This window comes from Aplysia californica, unplaced genomic scaffold (assembly GCF_000002075.1).
Source record: "Aplysia californica isolate F4 #8 unplaced genomic scaffold, AplCal3.0 scaffold00334, whole genome shotgun sequence".
NCBI classification, from domain to species: Eukaryota; Metazoa; Mollusca; class Gastropoda; order Aplysiida; family Aplysiidae; genus Aplysia; species Aplysia californica.
Genome location: NW_004797604.1, coordinates 497797 through 499571, shown reverse-complemented (window position 1 = coordinate 499571; position 1775 = coordinate 497797). Strand labels below are relative to the sequence as shown.

Sequence of the window (1775 nt, the reverse complement as noted above, 5' to 3'; positions counted from 1 at the left end):
AGACAGAGAGAGAGAGAGAGAGAGAGAGAGAGAGAGAGACCCACTTTCATTGGACAGGGGAGGAGAGAAAGAGAGAGAGAGAGAGAGAGAGAGAGAGAGAGAGAGAGAGAGAGAAAGAGAGAGAGAGAAACAGACAGATAGAAACAGAGAGAGCAACAGACAAAAAGAGACAGAGACAGTGAGAGACAGTCACACAGAGACAGACAAATTGAGACACAGACAAACAGACAGACAGGCAGACAGACAGACAAATTGTGACATAGACAAACAGACAGACAGACAGACAGACAGACAGACAGACAGACAGACAGACAGACAGACAAACTGAGACACAGACAAAGAGACAGACAGACAGACAGAAAGACGGACAGACAGACAGACAGAAAGAGAGACAGACAGACAGAGAGACAGACAGACACAGACAGACAGACAGTAGACAGAGAGAAAGAAACAAAGCAAGGCTGAGACAGTGGGAGACAAACAGACAGACAGACACACAAACAAAGAGACGTACAGTCTCTGGACTGTGAGCGCCGGGTCCAGGTTTGACTGTCCCGTCCCCTGGCATCACGTTGCGACTGGTCATGCTGTACTGGGGCGGGGCGTTCTTGTAGATGTTGGGCACGGGGGTCTTGTACGTGCCTGGTCCAGGGGTCTGAGGACATGGAGGAGAGGTCAGGGGTCAGAGGGGACACAGGTCAAGGTCAGGGGTCAGGAATACACATGGTTTAAAGGCACAGTATACGCAGTTTTTACAATCTTAAAGGAGAGCCAAAAAAACAAAACAACGAATATTGTTGTCAAGAAAACAAACTCTTAGCAAACATCCCAAGTCAATATTTTTTAGAATACAATTTTGATAATAACTTCCTTATCATCCTTAATGCGAATGTTTTCTAAGTATACGGGGGGGGAGCTCATTTGTAAAATTGTAAAAACTGCATACACTGTACTTTAAAAAAGGACAACAGCATGAATAAGAATGACTATTGAGATGGCTTTTCATAGGTATGTTTCTAGACCAGAAATGGGCCTCCCACTCCCAGTAAGTTTTTTTTACCTCTCTTCCTTGGTGCTTTCAGAAAGAGACTGACGTCCTGATCTTAGAGGTCTTGGTGGAATGTGCACATGAGGATTTGTTTAACTGTTTTACAAGTGGGATAGGGATATTTTCTCATGGGGGGAGAGATTTTGAATTTTAAAATTTGTCTCTAGTTTTGTGATTATAGTACTCACCCTGGCCAAGTCCTCGTCAAAGCCGCCCTGTTTGCTGCGTCCGACCAGTGTGTAGTTCGGTGCTGACCGTTTGTGCGACTCTGTGGTGCGACCGGTCATGTTGGGCAGAGAGTACACGTTGGGGCCTGGGGAGTATAGAACAAAAAAATCCTTGGTGAGTCAGAGTTTTACATCACTTGCATACACAAATGGGTATACATAAGTGGTGAAGATTACAGGTATTGCTAGAGAGTAGCATACATAGTGAAGAAGGGAGAGAGATATGGATGATAGATGCTTGGTAGGAACAAAGAGGGGAGATAAAAATGACAAATGTTCAACAGGAAAGAAAGAACAAACCACATCAGAGCAACTGTCAATCTGCCATTATCCCTTTCTGTCTCTGTCTCCCTCTGTCTGTCTCTCCCTAGTCACCCCCCCAAAAAAAACCCACAAAAAACAACCAACAAAAAAACTCCTCTTTCCCTTTTTCTTTCACACGACCTTTCCCTCTCTACCCTCTTTCAACTCAACTCCTCCCCCTCCCATCCCTCCCCCTG

The 1775-nt window shown here is 45.1% G+C and overlaps 1 protein-coding gene across 1 annotated transcript in view; it reads right to left on the bottom strand.

Moving 5' to 3' along the window:
• The window catches only part of LOC101849626 (outer dense fiber protein 3), a gene marked incomplete at its 5' end in the record, with an annotated part of 5363 nt that extends 4002 nt beyond the window's left edge, over positions 1 to 1361 (bottom strand). The window contains 2 exon segments of the mRNA XM_005102677.3: positions 515 to 655; positions 1237 to 1361. Coding sequence (XP_005102734.2) covers positions 515 to 655; positions 1237 to 1361 — 266 coding nt within the window.
• Between the last annotated feature and the right edge of the window lie 414 nt (positions 1362 to 1775).